Source organism: Onychostoma macrolepis, chromosome 22 (assembly GCF_012432095.1).
Source record: "Onychostoma macrolepis isolate SWU-2019 chromosome 22, ASM1243209v1, whole genome shotgun sequence".
NCBI lineage: Eukaryota > Metazoa > Chordata > Actinopteri > Cypriniformes > Cyprinidae > Onychostoma > Onychostoma macrolepis.
The window spans coordinates 17,985,144-18,009,955 of NC_081176.1; the positions used below are offsets into that span (position 1 = coordinate 17,985,144).

Here is a 24,812-nt window from a genome sequence, read left to right on the forward strand (position 1 = left end):
CATTTGTGAACAAAATGTAGTTTAGAGGGTCTAAAAGGTTGATGTGTTTTACAAAAAGCTGTTAAAAGTGTAAAAATAGTCACATAACCACAGCTGTTTGATTCTAGTTTGCCCCTTGGAAAGATGTTTGTGTCAAATCTCCATAAACAATGTGTGATATGTATAATATTTAAACGTTCTTTTATTAATACGCTTTCTTTTGATATAAATCATTACCACATGTAAACATGTCAGTGCCAGTGGTCACATTTGTAAGCAGCTGGAAAACAAAAGGCTTACTGTAATGATTTTACGTGCTGTGCTCACGTATTTGGGAAAAACGGAATTCAATGGGTTAATTTAATACTTTAATCTACCAAACTCAAACTATGTTATCTGCTCTTGAGCCAGCATATTTTACATTATTAAAATGCAATCACGCCCGATACAATAATCCCCTTTCCTATACGCGTCTCGAGGGCTCCTAGTGGCGCGCGCAATTGGTATGGATAATTTTCATATTTAAACAACGTGTTAATGATGTGTATTTTTCTCCCATTCTTCTCTCTTTTTTTTCTCCTCAAAGGCTGGAGAGAGAGAGAGAGAGGAGGGATCTCTCGCATCATGTTGTACTCGTTTAACTCGTTTTTACTGAGGGGGCGTGGAGTGACTCCGGTGATTTAAAGAAGAGCCGTGCGCTCTCACCATCCAAGACGAAAGGCGCACACGCCGGAGAGCAGCAGCTATATACCGGGGCTAAAATTAGGGACGGATAGTGCGTATTTCCTCCGCTTCGTACAATTGGTCCAGCTTCTACTGCCGTGATATTTATAAGATCTTAAGGTCTTCCACCACTCATACTTGCTGCATGAGTGTGAAACATAAGAGTGAGAAAGCAGAAACCGAGTTGTAGTGCACTACAACAAGTTTCTTGGAGGGATTGCAACTGGTCCCCGATCTTGAAAGTTTTTATTTTACTGGAACAACTGGAAATGGCTTTAAGTGGAACAATTTTACCGTCTATTTCCACATTTTCGGCACAGAAGGAAAAATGCTGGGAAAACGTGAGTATTTCGTTTTTGTTTTATTATGCAGTTCTTTACTTTTACAAGTGTGTGTTATACACACATTTCAACTGCGTTTTAAAACTATTTAGCAAACTTCAAGTTATATTCCAAGTTTGTCAGTGCGCTACATTTAAATAAATCGCATTTGAAGTCGAAACCATAGCAACAGTTGCTTTACGCAGAACACCATGGAAATATAATTTTTGTTATTATTTATCATGTTAAATTTAGATTTACACAAGTGTTAGTGATTAAAAGCCTTAGTTAAAAGCGTCTTTGTGGTGGATAATAGTTGTACTAGGGGCACTAAAAGATTTTTGATGAACTTCAAAAATGTATGAAACAATAAAAGTTAGATTAATCAATCTGTTTCATTGCAGAGGTGGAAGGATGAACTGGACAGGTCCATGCATCTCAGCTGCACAGCTGACATATCAAACATGGACAACCTCAGCAGAACAACAGATGATGAGGATCTCGATAAATATCTGGATCTGGAGTTTATTCTGGCCAACACTGCAGGTTCTGATCATCTTGGGCTCGGAATGGGAGGCGACTACAGAATGCAAGAATCCAGAAACATGTACAATCTGACGGTGGCCCCCACCACATACCCAGTGCCCGAGATCAACTCGTCACCTCCACCGTATACCACCAGCCTCATGGCAGAGCTTCTGCAGTCCGATGTAGACACCTACTGCCAACCGTCTCTGTCCAACAACATCCAGGGAAGATTCCTAGTCAGGTCTAACTTCCCCAGTCAGGACATTTCGGAGTGTATCAAAGTGGAGCCCTGCATGGACAGTTATGGACCTGTAAGAGGAATGGTTCCCAAAGTCAAACAGGAGGGCAACGGAGCATGCATGAGGTCATACGAGCAGCCAAGACTGGCCAACTCACCGCAGGGAGCAGGCAGCATGACTCCGCCGCAGAGCCCCGCGGAGCTCATCAACACAGACTGTCAGTCGCAGATGTGCCATGCCATGACGTTCACACAAAGTTACCAAGGCAACACGGGGTTTCCCCATGCTGCACCTCCACAGATGCAGCTGCCTTACCCAAACACGCATCACTTCAGCATGTGCGACGACGGACTTGGGATGCCCAGCGCCAACCAAAGAGTACTTCTGACTCCACCCTCATCTCCTCTGGAGATGGACGCCAAACCAAAGAGGGGACGACGCACCTGGCCAAGGAAACGGACGGCGACTCACACTTGCACTTTTTCTGGATGCGGCAAAACCTACACAAAAAGTTCTCACTTGAAGGCGCACCACAGAACGCATACAGGTAAATAAGCATCTATGCTACTGCAGCAACATCTGCTTTTTTGACATTTAAATATGTTGACATTATAACAGATGGCTGAAAATGAATAAACATTAACATACTTTGTTTTTTCTTGTCTTTGTTTAGGCGAGAAGCCTTACCATTGCAGTTGGGAAGGTTGCGGATGGAAGTTTGCCCGTTCTGATGAACTGACCCGTCACTTCCGCAAACACACCGGACACCGACCCTTCCAGTGCCACCTGTGCGAGCGCGCCTTCTCCCGGTCCGACCATCTCGCCCTCCACATGAAACGCCATATGTAGGAACGGACTCTGAATATTTGGACTAAACGCACTGAACAATGAACATCTCGGATGTTCAAAGCAAGCATTTTGTCTGTACCCCCTATTTAAAGTAGGACATAGTCAGCATGATAAAGAGGAAACATGAACTGACTTGACTTTTGCATTGTAGCTGGTTCTACACCTTCATCTCTTTACAGATTTTTTTTTTTTTAAGAAACTAAATATATTTTCCAAAAAGAGCTTTACAAATGCCAAAAGTTCAACTCTTGCTAGGCTGGACCTAAACCTCAAGACGGAACTGGAATCAGACAGTAAAATGTGTTTAAGTTAACATGATGTGCTATGGACATCGCGACAGTGCCTTTTAATACATGTATACATCTCACGAGTGCCATAAATACTCTTGGCATTTAAAAAAAAAAAAAAAAGTATGTTATTGTTTCAAGAAACTAAATAAGCTTTATAAGACAATGTTTTTCTCTTTCAAAACTGCCTTAAAAGTTAACAAAAGGGCGTTAACTGAATGTTTGAAGTAATTTGTGCATTTATCGACATAAACATTTTAAAAATCAGGGTCTTATGGTTTTGTTTTGTTTCTTTTTTCTAACGTATTCGTACAATTTGTATGCTGTTAACGTGAATTGCAGACTGTCCCATGTTTGGATGACATGATAAGGGCTATGTGAGTTGTTCTGGACCAAACATTTTATGTACATAATTTATACACTGTAAATATTGTACTTAATGTACATATTAAACTTAATTGAGATATAAACATTTGTGTTTGTCGCTTTGTTCACTATGTCAGCATGCCAATCACTCTTTTTGAACCCCCTTAGACAAGATCTCAGTGGTATCGCCCAAGGGTAGATGTTATGGGCCTAGAGGGAGATCGCAATCTTTCCCAGCTGCAATATTACCATGCCAGAGAGCTGTGGCTAGACCTATAAATACAAACATTACATTTACATAATTGTTGAGACTGAATATAGCCATGTCTGGGCAGAGGGCTACACCACAGTTAAAGAGAGAGTGGCTTTGGAAAAACAACGGAAGATGTGGGATATCTAAAGGGGTGAAGGCTCTGCTTTGAATTTCTTTTTACAGTTGGGGTGAGAATTTAAACTTTACGGGTGCTGTAAAGTCAAGTAGATAAACAGACATATCAAGAGCTCAAGACTACTTGGCACCAAATGTTAGTTTTGCATGAAACTCTATTAAAAACACAGGACACTTGTAACTCTTGTAAGTTTTTACACATCCATCTCCTAACAAGGTGCATCCAGTTGGTGTATTCAGGTCACGAAACAGCAATCCCATCCAGTAATGGGTCTAATGGTGTGAGACTAGTCCGGAAAACAAAGCTCACCTTGGTATTGCATGATAATACTCTTAAGACCTTTCTCTAGTGTTTTTCTGGGCCCTGTGCAATGGTATGGAAATATTATACCGTTCACTTGTTTGAAAGGTATTCACCGCATGGTCTATTTTGAGGAAATGAGGAACTAAAACTGTGCCAATGGATGGCTTTGTGAAGTAAGAAAAACATTTTCATATCACTTTCAGGTTAGTCTCAGATCACTTTTCGGAGTTGCTGTATAGTTGATAAATCACCAGGCAAATACATGCCGTTTCTAATTACAACAATTCCCTAATCCTCTGATGAACTTCATGTGTCCACTGCAAAAGTCACATCCCTTGAGATGCCAGAGACTTGACACTATTCACAAATGGTTTTAACCTACATGAGAAGCTGATAATGACACCAATGATGCATTTAGGATTGTGTTAATTGTCTGGCTTCAAGCCAGAAGGCTCCTCAGATTTCATGCGGAAAGATTAAATCAGGACTCTTTTACATTTTTGGAAGCGTGCTATGATATTGTTATTGTCTTGAGGGTATTCCTCATGCCGGCAGCAAAACGCTTTTAAATACAATCCATAAGTCACCTTAGATGGAAAAAGCCCTGAATTCTCTTCAAAACAAGTATCCGTTTACCCACTAAACAGAGATACTAATGGAAGTCCTTCCTATTCTGGGATCAACCATTATAGCCGCACCTGATGAATTATTTTTTTTAATTGTTTTATTCACTTAATGAACAATTTGAGATTATAATGGGACATAACTTGGAAGTTTGTAATATCACCCAGGATCTTGTGGTCCATCCATGTAGCTGCTTCAATCAAAACAAAATCAAGCCCTTCATAGTGGCCAAAATGTTCATGTGTTTTTCTTTGGAAAGCTTGGGAATGTCATGGGAAGAGTTTGCCACCTGCTGGACTTGCACGGGAATACTTGCTGCATACTGTGACTTCCCAACATGTCCAAACATTTTCATAATGATACTTCCCATGGAGCACAACGTCAGGACATGATGTTTATTATCATTTGCACCAACTTGGGAAAAACCATCAAAATCCAGGCAAATCCCTGCATTGGGAGGCAATAACATCACATGTCAGTTCCTCCAAATCACCTCTGCACCAACAAAACAAAGACTGAAAAATGAGAATCCCAATGGCTGATGGAAAACCACATTTGTGTGACAACATAATGTAAAGTGGCCATCTGGCTTACATTTCCCAGCATACCTCTACTGACGGTCCTGGTGGAGTGCAGAAGAGTGTCCGTCAGTGCACCGCAACATCCCCAGGGCAGCATTACTCGGTGGAGAGCCCTTGTTTCCCGGCCCCGGCCCAGGCCCAGCTGATTAAATACACAAAATCCAGCTCGGGTCGCTCACGTCTGGAGCTCTTCACGAACAGATCGAGGTCCGATTAGTCAACACGCTGATTTAAATCAATACCCGTTCCGAGCAATTCTCGCCGCAGGAGCGGGCCAACTTTTCCCAGCCAGCTGTCAATACGCTCAAGTCCGTGAAAGGGTCCCCTCGAATCCAATCAACCAAGTGAGCACACACAGAGGATCTTGTTACCAGTGTGACGCTAATGACCCCATCCAGACCTTCAACATGTACATGTGTGTTGCATTTAACATACTCACCTTGCTCTGGAAAAACACAATAGAGCATTATTGGCACACCTGGATCGTCTCACTTGACATGCAGCCCCTATTCCCAAGAACCCCCTGCATATGTAAGGAAAGTGTTAAGACATTCACCAGGGTTAAAGATGTTTTGTGTACACTGGTCATTAGTACCGTCAAGCATTCATAAAAAACATTAGAAAAAGAGGAAAATAACTATTGAAGCATGTGGAAAAAACATTGGGAGTCCAATCTGGAAGGCTCTTTGGCCCATTTCCATAGTTTTGATTCCCAAAGTTCACTAGCACACAAACTAAGTAAATACCAATCTCGGAATTTCCTGTTACGGTTAACATTCCACACGCAGGTTCGCTTGTGTTTCAGGATACAGTTTTCACAAAGTTCCATTGAGCTTCAAGGATGCCCTCAAGAAACTAGAAGTTTGGATTTGCGATTTTAGTAGCTACATTAAAGCAATTTAATATGCAGTATCACACAAGAACTTGGCCTACTTTTGCATCTTAGGCCTACTGAGAAAACAAAACACAACTTAACCCCAAAATACAGTGATCCCAAGTCAGTTTCCCTCAAGTACACATCAGAAACACAAACTATATACATGTTTCACAAAAGTTATATTAAGCTAAGCATGCAAAATTACTTTGGACACTAACAAATACAGCCAAAAAATTAAATATACTAAAAACATCTAGCTCACAGTTTATAGTTCACCAAATCAAACAAACTAAAACCAAACAAAAACTAAAAGCAAACCAAACAAAAAACAGACAAAACCCTTTTTTTTTTTTTTAAATAAAGTCATTTGGTTTGATCTAATGCAGTGACATTCACACACATTTAAGTGTCCAAATGCATTTTGGGGTTACTGTGTTAGAGATTACACAAATTAAAAGTTTTTCTTTTCTTGACAAACACATGTGAATCGAATAGAAGAGTGACGTATATGTGCGTCTGAAATGTTATCTTTTGTTTATTCTGTTAAATCAAGGGACAACATACGGAGCATGAACATTTCCAAAAGGAATCCAAGCATCACTAAATCACTATCAATGCAGTCTGAAATCCTTAAAATGTTTCGAGTTACACATGTGCAGTTACTCAGTTTCATAGGACAAATATAACACATAATATACATGGTTTATGTATACTCTTATGCATTTCTCTATCTGGTTAATATCTGTCTTATCTACACAGGCGAGGGTTAAAGGCAGGCCAAAAAGGAATGCATTCAGCTTAAGTTTTATGGGATGTATTCCCAAAATTATGGCAGTAACTAAAAAACAACAACACTTTAATTAATAAAAAAGACAAAAATATGGATAATAAAACAGGATATGAAAACATGAAATTAATTTACAGGTATTACAACAAATAAAATAAACAAACTATTGCACAATGGAGGTATAGAGGACAAATACAGCATAACAGGAGCGCTAACAAAACGTTTGCGAAATATGTTCAGTTTGTTATTTTTGTCAGAGTAAAAGGCAGAAATGCCAAGACCCAAGACTCCTACACATGAACTAAGCCCATTCCCGACTTACGTTACAGCATAAAACACTACATAGGCCAGAAATTGACATTATCTGTGTCTGGGACACAAAAGCTTTCGATTCCAGTACTAAAGACAATCAGTTTTGTTAAAACGCTTAACTGACTGAAGATTAGTGTAGTGCTGGAATCGCATAAACTGGTTCAAGAACCACCGCATGAGTTTCCGTGTGAGCTAGGCTCCATCTAATACATTTGACATATTTTAAATAAGTAACACTGTTTAGTGTGACACTAACATGACCAAAAAGTGTCGAGCAGCTATTTGCGGTCAAAACAACATAAGCTGATTGGAAACAAAGAAAAAAAAAGGGAACAAACTAAAAAAAAGTGACAGAAAGATGACATAGCTGAAAGTTAGCAGTGTACTGGGATATGTCACAGATGTCTGTCTTAACATTACACAAAATTTGTGTCCATAATGTTGGAGGTGATCATCAATCATTGCGTAGGACAATTTTACCTGTAATGACAGACCACAACAGCTATTCCAATGATCCAAGGTTGGATTAGTGAATACAGATCATGGATAAAAACTGATAATAGTACCAGAAAAAGAATCTACTGTTTAAAAAAACAGCAGAAGGTACATAAAAATTAAAAAAAAACTTGTGTATTGTTATGTAGTGCGATAATTAAATCATACAAAAACAGGTTTGAAATGTGCCAGGAAGTACCATTACCAAAACGTTCAAGTCAAATTTAATACTGACTAAAAATTAGGGCTAAGCAAACAATAAACGTCAACAGCAAATGCCTGTTTTTAAAAAGCATCTACTGCGCCTGAATTCACAAAGTTCACGTTGCCGCGTTAAATTATATAGATTGTGCTTTCAGCGACCAACAGGCGTTTAGTAATCCCGACTCTGTTTAACATTTTAACACATTAAATCTGTTATTTGCATTGAAAATAACTGAAAATGCGAGAGAAAGTTTAACACATTCCATCCGGGCCTATTTACAGGTTCAAACAAAAGTGATATTACTAAATAGCACAACCGCAGGATTGTGCTTTCAGGTCCACAGATTATGCAGATACAAAATTAGTAACAAATTAAAAATGAAAATCTAAATAGTAAAAAATTTAGATATTTATCAATTCCCTCGTGTAGGCGCTTCGTTTATGCAAACAAATTTTATACCACAGTGCAGAACTCAACAATAAGGTTGGCTCAAAAGATAACAAGTATGAATGTGCTTGAGGCCACTGAAAATCTCAAGATTTGAACAAGACTGATGTTCAAGATTTGTTGATCATGTACATCAATCCACAGTGAACGACTGATGGAACAATTGACAGATAGAATGAACGAATGAAGGATAGAAACGAACGATAGAACAAACAATAAAAAAACAAACGACAGAATGAACAATAAAAATAACAAACAATAGATAGAACAAAAGAATGAACAAACAAACGAATGAACGAGCGATAGATACATGATATAGCACAAACAATTGATAGAACAATACATAGAATGAATGATAGATAAAACAAAACAAAAAAAAAGATAAACAACATAGGACGATCGATATAACGAGAGAAAATGTTTTAAAGAAAATATTTCTAACAAATAAAATGGGGCCAGGAAAAAAATATCCTTACTGTTGAGTCCTGCAGTGGTGTCAACCAGCGTTTAACATGGGGAAAAAAATAAATTAAATCAGTGCAGTTGTAGAACCTTTGCTTAACCTTCTTCTCTGAACAATACTGTGAAATAAAAAAACAAAAAAAACAAGTTAACTTCTGAATCAAACAGCTCTTTAAAACGCCACTTCTAGAACCACACTGCCGTTCGTTCAGCTTTACGTCATGTCAAGAGCTCCCTACAGACGTTTAGTCTACAGGCGCTGCTGTAATTCCAGTGTGTACCATACTGACTACAGCCAGAGCCAGTAAAAGTTATTATTTAGCAGATGCTCTTTATCCAAATCGACTCACAGTACGCTTACAGCAATTGAATTCAGGAAGAAACCTGGAATTAAGTGCCTTGCTCAAGGGCTCAAGGTAGGGAGTGTAGCGTCGGTAATTCAAGTTTCTGGTTCGACTCTACCTGGGATCTAAACGCAACTTTCTTAGCGGTTTCTCTGTCCCTTTTTTCCCAACCAGTGGAGATAATGATCTGCAGAGACCGATAACGGTCTTCAAATGTCCATGGCTCTGTTGATGCACATTTACACAAAAAAATACACTTTAAATAAACGATATAGTCCATCTGAGAGGTTAATGCAGTGCATGTGAAGTGAATTAGCTGATTCACAAACCATAGGCCGCCCTCCTGCACATGAACACAAAAGGACAGAGGTTTAACGGTCTTGCATGTATTTTATCTCGGTCCATCACGCACACACACAATCGTCGCTGTAGTGTACAGAAGGGTGGATCTGAGGGGAAGGTGGTCAGGCGTTGGACATCTCGGCCTTGCTGAGTGCGATGGCCAGTTCCAGGTCTTCCTGCTCCTGCTGGCGGAGTCTCTTCAGCCGCTCTCGTTCTGCTCTCTCACTTTCCCGCTTCGCCCACTCCATCTGCTGGGCTTCATTCCCAAACTGGGCCGGAAAAACAGGAACACGCCACGTTAAGAGCCATTTGTCCCAAATTGGGGATTGCACAATGGTGTGAATCACTGTGGTCAAGCTGTGGTCTGAACTGATCGGTACAGTGCTTTGCTTAAGAAATCAAGTTTAAATGTACTAAAATGATAGACAGACACGTATTTGCATATACAAACAGCTACACAAATAATAAATCTTTGCCACATTTTACCAAAAAAGGCATCAAAAAACATTAAGTGTGTCATTTCTGTGCCATTAGCGGCACCAATCCATTTGACGTTGAATCAACCAATAAAGTGAGCGTCTGTTTATCCAATCAATGGAAGACCATTTGAAACTTTTTGTGAATTTCTGTGAATCTGTTCAGTGTTGGTGACAACACCGAAATCAATTTTCTCAATATCTGCTAACAAGAGGTTGAACATTAAATAAAATCAAATTAACCCTTGCGTTGTGTTCTGGTTATTTTGACCTTTTTTTAGTTATTGAAAGTTATTGAACTGCTCACACAGTACATAACGAAAAATCATTTTTGTACTTTTTGGTATAGCAAAAATGACTGGCCTACAAAAAATTGCATAGAAATTTCTTGTTATGCTAAATTATTACCAAATATTGGATTCAATTTCGGTTCAATCAAGCCTACAATAAATCAGCTCTAAAAAGAAGTACAAAACCTGTGCTAACTGAAAGAAACAAGTTGACAAAAAGACTGAATCCAAGATTTAGAGATAATAGAGCATAATGGGAAATTTACAAGCAGTTTTTAAAACGCCGGACATTTTTGAATGGGAACACCAAATTAAAGGATTTTCAGCACAGCACAAAGGTTAAAAGTGTATAGATTGATCTTGCACGTGTACGTTTTCTGTCAAATTATTCAGTGACCTTCATTTGTGATTGCAAAATGGCAAAAGACAAGAAAGATTCACAACATTTTCAGACAGATCTTACCTTAATTCGCTCAGTTCCTGCAAGAGAGGAATGGATTACAAAAAAAACACAAAAGAGATTTACACCAAACTACCACGCAACCATCCACCGAACTTGCACACACACGCACACAAATGCTGATTGGACACCAACAGACCACTACCACTGATGACACATGATGGACCTTTTTAATTGGTCGTTAATAGCGAATGATGTCATGGACAGGAAAATGAACATGCATTGATCTCGTGCAGCAAGATATGACAGAAGGAAAAGACATTACAAAGCATTTTCAATTGAGAGCTTCAAATCGTGTACAGTGATATATAGGCACAATATATGCAACATAACATGCACACTAATAAGTTGACTACAGGTGAATGAGAGCATTGCTAGACCACCCTAAAGGCCTCAGAACGGGGTTCAAACAGAGTTTTCGAAATTTGTTATTTTTCCATTTCTTTGTAATATCACATGCATCAACTACAGCTACAACTTAATTATAATTTGTTTTAAATAAACGGTTTAATACAAAGTAAAAAAAAAAAAATGTAGAACTTAAAAAATATTCCAGACGAGTCTGTTAAAATGCCAATTTTTTTGCAGCCATTTTCTTTGTAGTAATCCATCGTAATCTTTTTTTTTTTTTTTTTTTTGAAGATACAATGGTTATAATACCATTGGTATATTTTTTCATTGTAAACGATGCAATTTTCATTCTTCCGTTGAGTTTTTGGTCACATAAATCAGAGATGGTTTAGCAGGTCTATTGCACCTAAGTCACACACAGCGATACTAAGGACAGGAGGCAGGGAAGATGAAGATGATGCTACATTGTGGCTCTAGGATCAAGCGCATTTGCAGAATGGAGCGCAGAGTGATCCCATGCTGAGGAAAACAACAGCCTGAGAGCTGAGTAGTGATACTGACACTTCCCACGTCAAACGATCGCCCCAATCGACTTTGAAACGGGACCTCGCAGCCATTTTTCTGACTACTTTGACTTCAGTTCTAGTCCTTTAGTAAACAAGTTTATTAAACCTTCTGTGCGATTTCAAACACGAGGATCAAGGTTTAAGTGAGCTGAAAAAACATTGTTTGAGATAAGATCAAGATGATGATTATACTTGTTCCACTACCACACGGTAGATGTGTCAATACAAGCTTCCCACACTTCTTGAAATATGACCTGATGACTGATAAGAGAACGGTGAGAACCAGAGCTAATTTAGAAAGAGTTCATAACAAGGACGAGTTGTTGATGAAAGAAAGAACGAACTAACAAAAGCACTTTCAAGAAAGTTAGGATTCTTTAACATGGGTAATTCTATAAAATACTGATGTTTTTGTTTGAGTGAACGAACGTTCGGGATGTTTACGAAACTTACGTTTCTTGTAGTTGTCAATCAGATGATCCATGCTGCAGGATCATAAGGTGCAAATACTGATATTGTCAACTTTGATTATACTAAAAAAAAAAAAAATGTTTAAGCGAACAAACTTTCAAAATCCATGAAAACTTATGCTTCTGTTAGGAAACAATCAAACGGGCATCTTTGCGGACAATGAGGCTAAAATACTGACAATAGACACATTGGTTAAATAATAAACATTGACTTTTGTTCAAATGAACAACATTTGAGACGAAAATACTGATATTCCGAATTTTAATTATATTAGAAACACTGACGTTTTTTAAGTAAAAAAATCGAGATACAAGAAAATTTACATTTATTTTCAGAAACTATCAATGACAGTCCAACTTTGTGGACAATAAGGTGAAAATATACATAATAGACATTTTGTTTAAACAAACACAGATGTTTGTGTTTAAAAAAACTAGCTAGATTTGAGACGAAAATACTGATATTATGAACTTTGATTATACTACAAACACGGATGTTTAAGCAAAACAAATTTTGGGATGCAAGAAAATGGATGTTTCACTTATAGGAGCCAATCAGATGGTTCATTTTGCAGACAAAGGGACAATACTGACATCAGACACATCAATAACAAAAAACACTGACGTCTTGTTCAAGCTAACGAACTTTCGTGTTAACAAAATGAACATTTCTCGTCACAGGCCAATCAGAAGGCCCACACTCTTGTCCATATAGTGAAAATACTGACAGAGGGCACATTGATTATACTTTAAACACTGACGTTTTGTTTGAGCGAACAAATATTTGTGATGCTGACGAAAAATATTTTTTTTTTAGGAGTCAGATTGTCTACTTTGCAGACGATTAAGAAAAAAATACTGACATAACATACATTTTAGCATAAACACCAACATTTTACGATAACAAACTTCTGGGTTGCGAGAAAACTTGCGTTTCCATTAGATAAGAAGCAAAATTACTGATATTGAGCACATCGTAACGCTGAACACTTGCGTTTTTTTGTAGGTCACTTACATTTACAAGTAAACAGAAAAATATCATCTGATAATTTGCTTTATGATTTCTAACCTCGTTGTGCACAGGTTTTTGCAAAATACTACATCTTTACCACCAAACTAAAATTAGCATAAACTATACAGTAACTCATATTGATTTGAAGTACGTTCAAACCAAGACCTTACTTTGACTGCTTTTGAATGACAATTGCAGTCTGAATAGTGTTTCTTTGAAAAACAAGACATTTGCATAAAAGCTAATAAAGAAGTCACAGAAGAACAGCAAGAAGCTACATTAGCTTAGCCGAGAGCGCTTGGTATTACTAAGTGTGACCGCTCCTCTTCCCACAAGCCCATGCAAATGCTGAGCAAAACGACAGATGATATCATAGCCATGTGCACCACAAAAAACTGTATTTGAGTCACTGAAAGAGATAGAGATGATGTCTGGCTGCTTGATTAGGGCTTATTATCCAGAATTCTGTGCGTTGGTGAGTTAATCACAGATAGATGGACTGCAGACATGGAGGAAAATAAATGAGTAGCCGGCACAAGGCGACAGACTGAGCGATACAGAAGCCAATGGTGCGGTCTGCTCTAGGAAACCTCACTGATGATCGCTAGAAAGCACTTTTTTTGGTTTGCTGGTTGGTTTATTTTTCGATTTTGGAAAGAAACAAGTGGACCGGACAAGAGAAGAGTATCACTAAGCTCAACTTACAGAGCTGAAGTCTGCAAAACCCAATGAAGAGTCTTTAGAGGCTTTACTTGAGGCAGATGGAGCAAATGGGTCTTTGCCACTAAACGGGTCTCCCACCCCCTTTTTACTCTGAAACGGATCAGCGGGATCAGCACTGAAGGGCTGGAAGGGATCGCTCGTCTTGGCCGAATCAGCGGATCCGGGCACGTTTACTGGAGTGCTTTTACCTGTTGAAAAACAGCAGTTTTCATTTTAAGTGTCTAAGCCAGCAGTTTTGTATCATTTTTGTTAAGCTAAATGAAAATATATTGGTCCTGTATAACTTTATAATAACTAATGAATTCTAATTGCTTTATTTACTAAATAATATTAGAAAACATATAGCGGTAGCTCACTAAAAAAACCTCATTTATGAGGTTTGAACCTATAACCTTTTGGTTACCAAGCCAGATCTTTAACCACTACACCTCAACACCCCACCCATTTAACAAAAACAAAAGAAAATCAGTGTTCAAGCATCATATAATGTATAAATGTGTGAAGATTTTAAGACATATTAACATTTAAAAAAAAAGCATAATTAATAATATAATATATAACATTAATATTTTTGGAAAAAACGCATTAATCAAGAATGCATTAAATCAAAAGTGGTACTAAAGACATTTATAATGTTACAAAAGCTTTCAAATTGGCTAAATGTTGTTCTTTTGAACTTTGTATTCAAAGAATCCTGAAAAAAATGTCAATTTCCACAAAAATATTAAGTAGCAAAATTTATTGAACAGCAAATCAGCATATTAGAATGATTTCTGAAGGATCATGTGACACTGAAAACTGGAGTAACGACTGCTGAAAATTTAGCTTTGCATCACAGGAATAAATTACATTTAAAAATACAAGAAAATAGAAAATTGTTATTTTAAATTGTAATAATATTTCATAATTGCGTTGTTTTTACTGTACTTTTAAAAACATAAATGCAGCCTTGGTGAGTATAAGACAACAACAAAAATCTTTCCAACGACAAACTTTTGAACAATAATGTAATTCTTTGTAATAAATTATATATATATATATATATATATATATATATATATATATATATATATATATAATTTATATAATAATACTAAATAATTAAAAATCAAACAATCGTCATTTGCACATATCCTTCCGTTCAACCAAAACCCACAGTGGTTCAAGCGTGTATGATGCGGTAACTCGGTCTCAATTCAAAACGACACTGATCTTTCTGTCTCTTTCTACACACACCCAACAAGAGCACTAAATACAGCTCACACGTTGCTATTGATTTATCGGAAAGCAGAGTCCTTGCACAAGCAATTTGCTTGTCATAGAAATTTGCGCAAGAAAAGTAAAGTAATCACAAACCAGCAAGGACTTTCGGCTTAAAAAAATGCTTATGCACATTTATTTTTTCCTCCTCTCTTGCACCATTTGCCGAGACTGGCATTCACTTACTCGTGAGAACTTTAAACTGGTTGCTGGTTCCTCTAAAGGTGTTAACCGCATGTTCAATAGGGCTGTTATTTATACCAGACCAGCAATCAGTTTCTTTCTGTCAGTAAACGGAATACTAAACCGCAAAAAGACTCCACCCTGCTGAGGGAAAGAGGTCATAAACAAGCCGCGCTCTTTAATGATTTACTTTAACAAAAATGAATGAATTTTCAATTTTACAACAAATTAATTTTAGTTTGGGTTTTAGAATTCTAGTCTTCCCAGACGAAACGTATACATTAGCAAAATACTGCGTATTTTTTAATGTTATTTTTCAATTTTATTTAATCTGTAAACTTATTGCCATTATACACGTAACTGCTAAAAAATGAACATACTATAGGATACACATAGTTTAACTCCACTTACAACGTTCAAAATGTGTTTTTGAAAGGAGAAGAAGAGTAAAACATGAAATAAAGTGAAAAGTTGTGGCAGTCAGGCCACACTACCCACTAAAGTGTCTAAACACACACACACACTCACAGGAAGTGGGGAGGGGTGTGTAGATCAGCACACGATGCTGGCAGTGCAGGCTAACCGCAGATCATTGAAGCATGTTAGCAATACCATCCTGAGTGCACCGAACAAACCTATACTTCTCTAACCTCCACACCAAATTTTAAACCTCGGTTACACCAGGAAAGTGCTCCCTTGTTTTCTAGGATGAAAAAAACATTTCTGAAAAAATAAAAAGAGTGAGTTGCACAGATTCGCCTTTTCCTCCAACTGCCTACTGCTGAGAGGAAACAGCGCTGGTTTCGTTTTCTCCAAGTGACAAATTTATCTGCCATTCAGGTTTGCTTGTGCACCATTTTGGAGTTGGATGGACTGTGCCATCGTGCATTAAAAAACAAAACAAAATGTAAAAAGCTTAAGCAAACGTATCAAGGTTATACCTCAATTTCCTGTTGACAACTGATGGAGGAAGTCTTAGATATCATGGATAGTCAGAATTCAGTTTTCTTGATCTTAATAAAAGACTTCTACAACATGAACTTGTGAGCTGCGGTCAACAACTTCTTGTTCAAAGCTGTTTTGCATTCACTGCTGACAAACAACTAGTTAAAAGAGATGTAGTGATGCTACACTTTGAAGATTTGTCTTCTTAAATTCAAGTGTCAAAAATGTAGAGAAAGATCCACCCAAACAACATTCTCCAGGTCTTTCATGTTGGCTGTTTAGATGGCATGTTTTGACTACGTTTTGTTTATTGAAACACTTTGAAATACTAGCTTAAACACATTATATGGTTGTATATGAATTGAAAAGGGCCAATGTTTGTTTTTGGCCCTTGAGATTAAATGCTTAAATGGTTAAATGCTTACCACTGGGTGGTTTGGGTCGTGGTGGTATGCTTTTCTTGGGCGGGAGAGCTGGCATGTCTTGTTTTCGGCTGAAGGGGTCATCTACAAAGCCCTAAATTAAATCGCAGCAGAAAGGAGAAGCGGTGGGCCATTATCAGACACAAGGCGCAAACCGCGCAAATTTCTAGTGGGACATCAATCAAAACCACATCTTACAAATGTCATGTTGCAAAAGTGTGAGAAAGTAAAGTTCCACTATGCTTAAGACGCAAAAGTAAAAGGTGTTTACTACCTTTGACATTTGGCTGAAGTCTGCAAATCCGCTGTTGCTGCCGAATGAACTGCTTCCGAATGGGTCCAAAGTACCGAAGAAATCTGGAATTGGCAGAGAAAAACAAGTATTACAAGTCAAGAATATGGAAAAACTGTTAGACATTTTGAAATGTTTAGAGATTATATCATAAGCGTAATTCTCGTATTAAAATTTATATCTTATATTCAGTTCCATCTTTTCTCTGTCAGTTAAAGAATTAAAAAATATTTTGCAATAGTGATACTTGATCACAATGGTACTTTAAATATAAAACTTTTATTTTATTTAGTAATTCAAAATAATATAAAGATTAAGGGTCACTGAGGTTTTTAATTTAGCGACTTCTACTAACTTATTTTTGATTTTAATACAAAATTGTAATCTATTTTATAACAAATTTGAAAATAAAATGTTTTCATTTAAAGTACCAATCAATTTTATTTATACAAATTTAAAGGGTTTGTGAATTACTTATGTGGCTACTTTTATTGACTTATTTTAAATTTTACTAAACAAAATAATCAATAATCAATAAATAAATAGAATTATCTTTATTTATTTAAAATAATATTATGGTCAATAATCACTGAAGTACTCATTTGACCACTTTTAATAAATACATTAAATTTATTTTATAGTCACTAAATATAGTGAAATATATCCTTCATGGGCCTTAATCACAATAGTAATAAGATCAAATAAAATGCATACTGAAGCAATCAAACAGGAGTATGAATTTTCCATTTCAAAAAGTCAAAACAAAAATGTAAAGCATCAATTTGCTTTGTTGTCTTTGTTATTTTGCCTTCAACCCACAGGTTTGAAAAAAAAAAAAAAGTGTTGAGCATTTCCTGGCATCGCCTCAGTGTTCAACAAAGCTGCAACCGAATGCTGCATTAACTGTTTACTAAAACAGCAGAGGGATTTCACATCGTTCAGGCAGCCAAAGGGGCCTGCGAGCGGACGTACAGCATGGGAACTCTTTTGACAGCTTCTTCACACGTGTTTTCTCAATCTGCTCTCTGAGTGGCCTTTGGAAAAAAAGACTCAAGTGTCGCCACTGGGCACAAGGTGTGAAAGTATTATCTCGCTTGAGTTGTGTAATGCACCCTAAGCATGTCCCTTAAGGCGTTTGTGAGGGAAACGAGGCATTTTCAGCTGATACCAGATCAGTTTCAGAGGTTCAAGTTCTGTTGCATGCAGAGATGAAGAAGCCGATCTTTGCACAGCATCTTCAAAGAAAGGGAGTGGCAGAGATGTTATGATTCAGCTAAATAAGTGAGAGACGCATGCAAACGGCAAACCTTGGCCTTTTGGTTTGGGGCTGGTGGAGCTGAAGGGGTCATTACTTGAAAAATGATGACTCTACAAGACAAAAGAAAAGAAATAGTTGAGAAACAAGTCAGAGAATAAGGGGAATAATGTGATGTTGTTGGTTTTCTAGGTACCTTTGAGGGAAGTGTGGCACTTTTGCTAAAAGGATCGGCGTTGCTGAAGGGGTCTGGCTTAGAGGGTTTCTTGAAGAAATCTTCAGAAGAGGTCCTAAACGGGTCAGTCTCTTTGAAAGGGTCTCCACCGAAAGGATCTAAAATATTTTACAGATTAATGTAACTGTCACTTGAAAGTCTTGAATTTGAATACCATCATTTACATTATATCATTTTATCATGTAGCTATCTTTAGCCCAATTTTATGAGAGATGGGGAACTGAAAGCCTCATTTATTACCAAGAGGGAACTGTGCCAAGGTAACTGAACATGATGTTTAAATACCATGAAGTTTGGGCAAGAACTGTTGTGTCTTTAATGAAAAACTGAAATGAAATATTGCCATTGTAAACATTTTCTCATGGGGGAACCTTTATATCCATTAATAATGAGAAGCATTTCACAATGCATTCATAATTAAATTCAATTTATATTAGCATATATATTTATATAATGCAATTTACTGGTACATATGGCTTAAATATTCATTTAAGCCATATATTAAAAAATAAAAATAAAAATATATATATTTATATAATAATAATAATAATAATAATAATAATATATATTAGGGGTGTCAACGTTAACACATGCGATTAATCAAAAACATTTAACGCGTTAATTTGTTTTAACGCAGATTAATCGTTTGATAAGGTTTGACCCTAACTTCTTCCCGTCATCGCAGCGCAGAAGGTTATTTATCATTGTGTGATGACGGTACAGCACAGTGCTGCCAGGGCAGTGGGCTATTTTGAAAATACAGTTGCGGGAAAAAAATACAGAGCTGTGGGTTGCGGTTTTTGGGCTACTTTTATAATGTACCGTGGCTGCTCAAAGTGTATATAGACAAATAAAAATTAAAATAGATCCTTTTAGTAATGTGTATTATACTTGGAATGTATACCTGGCAACTTAAGAACGGAGAGGCGGTTGTAACATCACAAACAACGTGAGTTTCAGCAGAGCAGCAGTAATAAACATGACAACAGCCACTATAGATTATATAAGATAATAAACACACGATTACGATAGATATGGTCTGTATGCGATTTTCTTGAGATTGAATGTGTACATCTGAAATGCTAATTTGTGCAGCGATATAAAAGGCTATAAATAGCATATTTTAACAACAGTAAACGACCAAATTCCACATGTGATCGTAAAAGGAAGTTATTACAAACACTCGATGGTGGTTTGAAGTGAGTTCTGAGTAAAAGTGTACTATTAATCTCATAAATTGTCTTATGTAGCATGATGCTAATGTTAGCTCTAATGCAGCTGCAGAACAGGTCCAATTTTCTTCATAATACATTTTGTCATAATACTTCACATAAGGTCGCAAGAAAATGTTTTTTTTTGTATTTATTTATTTAGAAATACTTTTGATAATAGTTGGGTAAACGTATACTGGGATTGAAGCGATGTGGCTTGGTAAACGTTTTATTGCCAGTATAAAGGCTGATAATGGCTAAATAAAAACAAAAGAATAATGATAAAAGAATAATAAGGATTATGTCTCATACCTGGCGGAAGTGTGAAAGGTTCTGTTTCCTTAAACTAGTTTCATGCATTTCTTTTTCAACACATTTACAGGTAAATCCCAGTATTTTAAATTTGTGATTAATCATGATTAATCACAGTCCATGACTGTGATTAACGCGATAAAAAATTTTAATCGATTGACAGCACTAATATATATATATATATATATATTTGTTTATTTATTTATTAGTGCCGTCAGACGATTAATTGCGATTAATCGCATCCAAAATAAAAGTTTTTGTTTACATAATATATATATACACGTGTACTGTGTATATTTATTATTTATATATAAATACACACACATACATGTACATACATTTATATTCTTACATTTTATATTATATATATATATATATATATATATATATATATATATATATATATATATATATATATATATATATCTCACAGAAGTGAGTAGTGTTGTCAAAAGACCCGGTACTTCGGTACCAAGTCGGTACTAAAAAAATGAAAACGTCACGGTACCAGGTTTCTTTAAGTACCAGTGGTACAGAGTACCCGGTCAACCCGGTTCTTGCTGCGCTATCTGAAAGGTGCGCAGATGCGCTCTCTTCATGAAAGCACTAAGACAGTGTGACCTCAAAAGGAGGAAACACAACAAAACACTTTAAAGACCGACACCCGGATCAAATTAAAGAGTTCAAGCAGGTAAGTTTCAATTTAATATTTAGATCTTCTGTTATGATTATTATTCCATATTTTAATTTGAATGTTGGATTGAATAAACATTGCCCTTATAGCGGAGTTAATCGTTAGCATAAGCGCGGCTAACGCTAATATAATGAGCATTAGAATGAAGTTTCTTTATTAATTATTTAATGCTCTTATAACTTTTATTAGGGTAAAAAAAACAGGAGGACGTGATGGTATTTACTATTTTTGCACACCAGAGGCTTTTAAATGAATTGTGAATCTAAAATATGTGTGTTAGAGAATGTACAAATGGTTAACGGTGTTATGTCAAATCAGTCCATCAGAAAAGCAGTTCTGGGATTTTTTCAGCTAACTTAGTTGTTATTCTCGGCTGGGTGACTCTAGCAGGTTTTGAAAGCCCTTTCAAATTAAATATGTACACAGTTTGGATTAAAAGAAAGTACAGTCAAATTTTATCTCCTGTATAGACTTTACAATAAGATACCATTCATTGACATGACTTCATGTTATTATCTATCACCAAATTACAGTGAGTGAACAATATATTGTTACATTGATGAATGTTATTTAATTAAAACACTTGACCATTCATGTTTGTTCATTGTTCATTAAATAATTTTAACAGATTGAACTTTTGATTTTATGTATTAGTAAATTTTGAAATAAACCCCAAGAAGAATAATTGCTATATAACTGTTGTTTATTGATAGGTCATGTTATCTAACAAATGGAATCTTATTGCAAAGTGTTTTTAATAATACAGTTTCCTTCTATTTGATATACACTTGTCTTAAAATATAATCGTATCTAAATGTATCATAAAAGTTGAAGTTTGTTATTTACTGCAATGTTATATTTTAGCTGTTGTCAATAATCTAATGTTGCATTTGGTCAGACTTTGGTCAGCCCATTTCTTTACTTAAGTATATTATATTTTCCTTTTACAGCTGCAGGCTGAGGAAGATCATGAAGCACCAACAAACCCTAAAAAAGACAACAGTGTACCAATGTTTTTTAGCAGCAGCAGAAATATGATAAACTTTTGGGTGAAACTTGTTTAATTTTTTTCATACTTGTTACTTGTGGAAAAACTTGAAACAATTTTAAATAAGCATAATGAATGGCACTGATTTTTGTACAGTTTATTTTTGTTTAATTTTATTCATAAAAATAATGTTTTTTAATTAGCATGTTTTTGCGTTTTGTTTTGGTACCGAAATTGGTAACGAGAACCGTGGATTTTCACTGGTATTGGTACCGAATACTGAAATTTTGGTACCGTGACAACACTAGAAGTGAGTACACCCCTCACATTTTTGTAAATATTTTATTATATCTTTTCATGTGACAACACTGAAGAAATGACACTTTGCCACAATGTAAAGTAGTGAGTGTACAGCTTGTATAACAGTGTAAACAGTTGCTGTCCCCTCAAAATAACTCAACACACAGCCACTAATGTCTAAACTGCTGGCCACAAAAGTGAGTACACCCCTAAGTGAAAATGTCCAAATTGGGCCAATTAGCCATTTTCTCTCCCCGGTGTCATGTGACTCATTAGTGTTACAAGGTCTCAGGTGTGAATGGGGAGCAGGTGTGTTAAATTTGGTGTTATCGCTCTCACTCTCCAAGAACTGTACTTATCCAGAGTGAACAAAAGGTCTGGCAAAATCACTCTGGACCCCTCACATCCAGCACACTCCCTTTTTGAACTGTTACCGTCTGGTCCACGCTACAGAGCTCTGAGCACCAGAACGACCAGACACAGAAACAGTTTCTTCCCCCAAGCAATCCATCTCATGAACACTTGACATTAAACGTGAAACACACAACACTATCATACATTATTTATTTACCACACATACTTATTTTTTTCATTTCAAATTTGCACATATTAGACCTGTACACACATAACTGTCTATATTATATATTGTGTTTTTCTGCTATTTTGTACATTGCTTATTTGTATATTTGTATATTATTCTTTTTTATCTGTGTCCCGTCCTGTTGCTGTCTTTCTGTTGCACTGTAGAGCTTCTGTCACTATAACAAATTCCTCATATGTGTAAACATACCTGGCCAATAAAGCTCATTCTCATTCTCACTCTCTCATACTGGTCACTGGAAGTTTAACATGGCACCTCATGGCAAATAACTCTCTGAGGATCTGAAAAAAAAAATTGTTGCTCTACATAAAGACGGCATAGGCTATAAGAAGATTGCCAAGACCCTGAAACTGAGCTGCAGCACTGTGGCCAAGACCATAAAGCGGTTTAACAGGACAGGTTCCACTCAGAACAGGCCTTGCCATGGTCGACCAAAGAAGTTGAGTGCACGTGCTCAGCGTCATATCCAGAGGTTGTGCTTGGGAAATAGATGAGTGCTGCCAGCATTGCTGCAGAGGTTGAAGGGGTGGGGGGTCAGCCTGTCAGTGCTCAGACCATACGCCACACACTGCATCAAGTTGGTCTGCATGGCTGTCCTCCCAGAAGGAAGCCTCTTCTAAAGATGATGCACAAGAAAGCCCGCAAACAGTTTTCTGAAGACAAGCAGGCTAAGGACATGGATTACTGGAACCATGTCCTGTGGTCTGATGAGACCAAGATAAACTTATTTGGTTCAGATGGTGTCAAGCGTGTGGCGGCAAGTGTGTCTTGCCAACAGTCAAGCATGGTGGTGGGAGTGTCATGGTCTGGGGCTGCATGAGTGCTGCCGGCACTGGGGAGCTACAGTTCATTGAGGGAACCATGAATGCCAACATGTACTGTGACATACTGAAGCAGAGCATGATCCCCTCCCTTCGGAGACTGGGCCGCAGAGCAGTATTCCAACATGATAACGACTCCAAACACACCTCCAAGACGACCACTGCCTTGCTAAAGAAGCTGAGGGTAAACGTGATGGACTAGCCAAGCATGTCTCCAGACCTAAACCCTATTGAGCATCTGTGGGGCATCTTCAAACGGAAGGTGGAGGAGCGCAATGTCTCTAACATCCACCAGCTCCGTGATGTCGTCATGGAGGAGTGGAAGAGGACTCCAGTGGCAACCTGTGAAGCTCTGCTGAACTCCATGACCAAGAGGGTTAAGGCAGTGCTGGAAAATAATGGTGGCCACACAAAATATTGACACTTTGGGCCCAATTTGGACATTTTCACTTAGGGGTGTACTCATTTTTGTGGCCAGCAGTTTAGACATTAATGGCCGTGTGTGGAGTTATTTTGAGGGGACAGCAAATTTACACTGTTATACAAGCTGTACACTCACTACTTTACATTGTAGCAAAGTGTCATTTCTTCAGTGTTGTCACATGAAAAGATATAATAAAATATTTACAAAAATGTGAGGGGTGTACTCACTTCTGTGAGATACTGTATATATATATATACACATACATATACAGTGGGTACGGAAAATATTCAGTATTCCGCTTAAAGTTTTCACTCTTTGTTATATTGTAGCCATTTGCTAAAATCATTTAAGTTCATTTTTTTTCCTCATTAATGTACACACAGCACCCCATATTGACAGAAAAACACAGAATTGTTGACATTTTTGCAGATTTATTAAAAAAGAAAAACTGAAATATCACAAGGTCCTAAGTATTCAGACCCTTTGCTGTGACACTCATATATTTAACTCAGGTGCTGTCCATTTCTTCTGATCATCCTTGAGATGGTTCTACACCTTCATTTGAGTCCAGCTGTGTTTGATTATACTGACTGGACTTAATTAGGAAAGCCACACACCTGTCTATATAAGACCTTACAGCTCACAGTGCATGTCAGAGCAAATGAGAATCATGAGGTCAAAGGAACTGCCTGAAGAGCTCAGAGACAGAATTGTGGCAAGGCACAGATCTGGCCAAGGTTACAAAAAAATTTCTGCTGCACTTAAGGTTCCTAAGAGCACAGTGGCCTCCATAATCCTTAAATGGAAGACGTTTGGGATGACCAGAACCCTTCCTAGAGCTGGCCGTCCGGCCAAACTGAGCTATCGGGGGAGAAGAGCCTTGGTGAGAGAGGTAAAGAAGAACCCAAAGATCACTGTGGCTGAGCTCCAGAGATGCAGTCGGGAGATGGGAGAAAGTTGTAGAAAGTCAACCATCACTGCAACCCTCCACCAGTCGGGGCTTTATGGCAGAGTGGCCCGACGGAAGCCTCTCCTCAGTGCAAGACATATGAAATCCCGCAT

General features: G+C 37.3%; 2 protein-coding genes across 10 annotated transcripts in view; one reads left to right on the forward strand and one right to left on the reverse strand.

The window, feature by feature from the left end:
• The first annotated feature begins 678 nt into the window (after positions 1–678).
• klf2a (Kruppel like factor 2a) lies at positions 679–3,395 on the forward strand. Its single transcript, XM_058759442.1, has 3 exons — positions 679–1,043; positions 1,427–2,336; positions 2,463–3,395. The coding sequence occupies exons 1-3, from the start codon at positions 972–974 to the stop codon at positions 2,636–2,638; spliced, it is 1,158 nt and encodes a 385-aa protein (XP_058615425.1). The 5' UTR covers positions 679–971; the 3' UTR covers positions 2,639–3,395.
• An 851-nt stretch (positions 3,396–4,246) lies between these two features.
• The window catches only part of eps15l1a (epidermal growth factor receptor pathway substrate 15-like 1a), a 55,102-nt gene continuing 34,536 nt past the window's right edge, over positions 4,247–24,812 (reverse strand). The window contains exons 21-28 of one of the 9 annotated variants that reach the window (XM_058759438.1): positions 18,361–18,497; positions 18,217–18,277; positions 16,892–16,974; positions 16,621–16,711; positions 13,790–13,995; positions 10,689–10,705; positions 5,216–9,728; positions 4,252–5,054 (exon numbers count right to left, since the gene is read on the reverse strand). In XM_058759438.1, the coding sequence (XP_058615421.1) occupies positions 9,659–9,728; positions 10,689–10,705; positions 13,790–13,995; positions 16,621–16,711; positions 16,892–16,974; positions 18,217–18,277; positions 18,361–18,497 (665 nt within the window). In that variant the 3' untranslated portion in view covers positions 4,252–5,054; positions 5,216–9,658. Of the gene's footprint in view, positions 9,729–10,688; positions 10,706–13,789; positions 13,996–16,620; positions 16,712–16,891; positions 16,975–18,216; positions 18,278–18,360; positions 18,498–24,812 lie in introns of all 9 variants that reach the window. The other 8 variants (XM_058759435.1, XM_058759434.1, XM_058759432.1 and 5 more) reach the window with 8 other exon arrangements.

Coding starts and splice junctions, on each gene's coding strand:
- klf2a (XM_058759442.1), top strand. CDS start 972: ATGGCTTTAAGTGGAACAATTTTACCGTCTATTTCCACATTTTCGGCA. Junction 1,044..1,426: donor AGGAAAAATGCTGGGAAAAC/GTGAGTATTTCG, acceptor GTTTCATTGCAG/AGGTGGAAGGATGAACTGGA. Junction 2,337..2,462: donor GCACCACAGAACGCATACAG/GTAAATAAGCAT, acceptor GTCTTTGTTTAG/GCGAGAAGCCTTACCATTGC.